A 2,808-nucleotide genomic window follows, 5' to 3' on the forward strand; every position below is an offset into this window, starting at 1 on the left:
AGGGATTGCTGAAGAGTCAATGAGTCGAAGCAATCAGTTGGTTTTCCTTAGATAGAAAACTTTAAATCAGTCTGACTGGGTGATCTGGTGAACTGTGATGACATGATGTGAATTGGTGCTACAGAAATAAACTGAACAGAATTGAATGTATTGGGCTGAGGAAGTCTGAAGGTGTAGCTTAATTTATAATCTGTGTTTGGACCAGCGTTATGGTTTCCCCCACCTCTCCTGCAGCCTCAGACCTACCTGTGCTGTTTTTATGGCTTGTTCTGGATCAGTCTCATAATCCAGAGCGGTCAGGATCTGCTGCTTGTCCTCCAGCCAGCTGCTGGAGCTTTCCTTCAGGGCATCAAAGCTGCGGAGTTGGAGATCCAGAGCATGCTGCCTTTTAGCTTCCCTCACTGCTTGTTGAGCAGCTTCTAGCAGCTTCGCCCAGAGATCCTCAGAGTTTCGTATTCTTTGCAGGATGTCTTTCTTTCTCTGCTCATCAAGATCCGGAGAACAAACCCTCTGACATCTGCTGAGGTTCTTCAGCCTGGAATCACCTTCAGCCTTGGAACTCATGATGGTCTAAAACAGAGGGAGAGATGTCACCATCAAGACCAACAGGGGTTCTGAGTTCGAGCCCCACTCCCACAGACTACCACTCTGGGTCCCTGAGCAAGAACCTTAACCCCACAATGCTGCCTGGGCACCGCACAGTGGCAGCCCACTGCTCCCCAAGAAGATGGGTTAAATGCAGAGAGGGGATGTTGTTGCTCTTTACTGCGACAATATAATTACAATAAAATTGAATTCAATTCAATCTTCACAATGGAGGAAATGACCTACCACCTAAGGATCAAGAACAAATACCTGAAAGAACAGTGGAGGAAATGGTTTGATTACACAAATCGGAAAGGACTTACCCTCAATAAGACTTGAACGACAGATAAACCTTTTCTAAGACTTGTGTGACCCCCACATTCACTAAACTCGGACTCTGTTATACCTTTGCTGTATTTTTATCGCCCTTCTCTGTTCATATTCTTTTTTTTGTTTATTTGTTTATTTGTTTTAATGTAAAATTGAAAAAAATACTAAATAAAAAGTAAAAAAAAAAAACAAGAAAAACTATTGAATTCTATTCTATAAAAAAATTAATACTGAAGAATTAGCAGATGGGTTGAGAGGGGCGTGAAGGAAGCCATCTTTGTTAAAATAAAAAAAAAACGGGACTCAGGGTTCAGCTTTCAAAAACCTAAAATGCAGCAATAGAGTTAATTCGGGCATTGCAGTCTAACAAAGAATCCAAACGACCCCCATTTCAAGGGGGTGGACCTGTTCGTCCGTTTCAGTTTGCATGTTTTCTACGTAAAATCAAGGCTTTGTTGGGCTATTGTATAAAACCTGGAACTCAACGCTATTTCTGACATTTGGAATTGAAAACTCTTCCTGGATGGGAAGATAAAGGTCTTCAAACTTGGAAACAAAGTCCACTGGATTGTTTTTTAACTTTTTTGGATTGAAGCATTAGCTTCTGTTCTTCAGTGGTTTTCAGGTGAAGGAATCAGTTTCTCTGCATTTGGCTCCAGCAGCTGCGGTGCCTCTGCTCTGGCCTCCTGTCCTTAAAGTGGTTTTCTTCCAAAATTCTTCTCTAACCACCAAAGGAGATGAAACGTTGTTGTAGTTTATATAATACGGTTTCTCTTGAAGAGGACAAATGCTCTGAGAAGGCTGAGACACCGCTGTGCTCCCACAGAGGGATGAAGAGGATGCTGAGGGTCGTAACCTCCATGTTACATACATTGGATCTAAATATGGACATAGCGATTATAAAGCAGATGTTTTCACATCAGCTGTTCATGTGCTTTTAAAAACAAAGTTCTTTATTAACAAGCAGAATTCCAATATTTCTACTAGTGTTTGATAAAAATGCCCACAGACACTGGGAAATGGGAAAATGTTTCCAATTCAGCCACCAAGAACCTAATCCTCCTTAAAGTCCAGCTGCTTCAGCTCACCTGGGCGGCAAGAAGTCTGTCCTCAGCGTCGCTTTTCCCTCTCAGGATGTCCAGCTGCTGATGCAGACATTCCAGCCAGCAGTCAGTGTCCTGTTGCTGGGTTTCCAATTCTCTCAACTGGAAAACCAAAAAGATTTTTTCATCAAAGATGTCAAATATTGTTCAACATCATTTTATAGAAATCAAGGTGGATTTAATGTTAAACTGAAACTTTAATGAGTAGGAAGGCATCAGAGCAAAGCAGCATTCAGACTAAATTTTTGACAGATTTTTAACTGAGCCAGAGTTTGGTTTGTGGACGGGATCCTGTCCATGTGAAGCCATCGAGAAATCAGAGGAGGACCCTAGAACCTAACCCAGACACGATGGCGCCTCCTGCTTTATCTGGACATCAGAGAGGTTCGCCTGCAGTCTGAATCTTTGTTTTTCCAGGAAGAAGTAGAAGGTTTAAGCCTAAACTACAGATAAACACCAAACAAGTTGCAGAAACTTTCTTCTTGATGCTTTTTTCTATTTTCTCCATGAAAGCAGCATCGGATATAAAGCCTTAAAGTAACTTTTACATTATCAGGAGCTAGTGCTGTAACTACTTACTTTATAAAAGTCAGTAACAACTTACTAATTGCTGCGCTTTAAACGGATTAGCTCTTAGTTACTCAATGTGTATAGATAAGGACTAAAGCGGCATGCAGGTAACAGTGCTGTGCACCTTCAGCATGAGCAGAGAGGAGGGGTCATGGAGCAGAGCTGCTGAATGTTTCTGGGATTTTCTCTTCATGTTAAGGAACAAAGACTTTATCAGCGT

General features: G+C 41.7%; 1 protein-coding gene across 1 annotated transcript in view; it reads right to left on the minus strand.

Annotated features, from left to right (window-relative positions):
• LOC107084855 (nesprin-2-like) overlaps positions 1–2,808 on the minus strand; it is an 81,547-nt gene that overhangs the window by 14,254 nt on the left and 64,485 nt on the right. Inside the window, exons 46-47 of the mRNA XM_015374903.1 lie at positions 2,004–2,120; positions 247–570 (exon numbers count right to left, since the gene is read on the minus strand). Coding sequence (XP_015230389.1) covers positions 247–570; positions 2,004–2,120 — 441 coding nt within the window. The remainder of the gene's footprint in view (positions 1–246; positions 571–2,003; positions 2,121–2,808) is intronic.

Source organism: Cyprinodon variegatus, unplaced genomic scaffold (assembly GCF_000732505.1).
Source record: "Cyprinodon variegatus isolate N-32 unplaced genomic scaffold, C_variegatus-1.0 Scaffold110, whole genome shotgun sequence".
NCBI classification, from domain to species: Eukaryota; Metazoa; Chordata; class Actinopteri; order Cyprinodontiformes; family Cyprinodontidae; genus Cyprinodon; species Cyprinodon variegatus.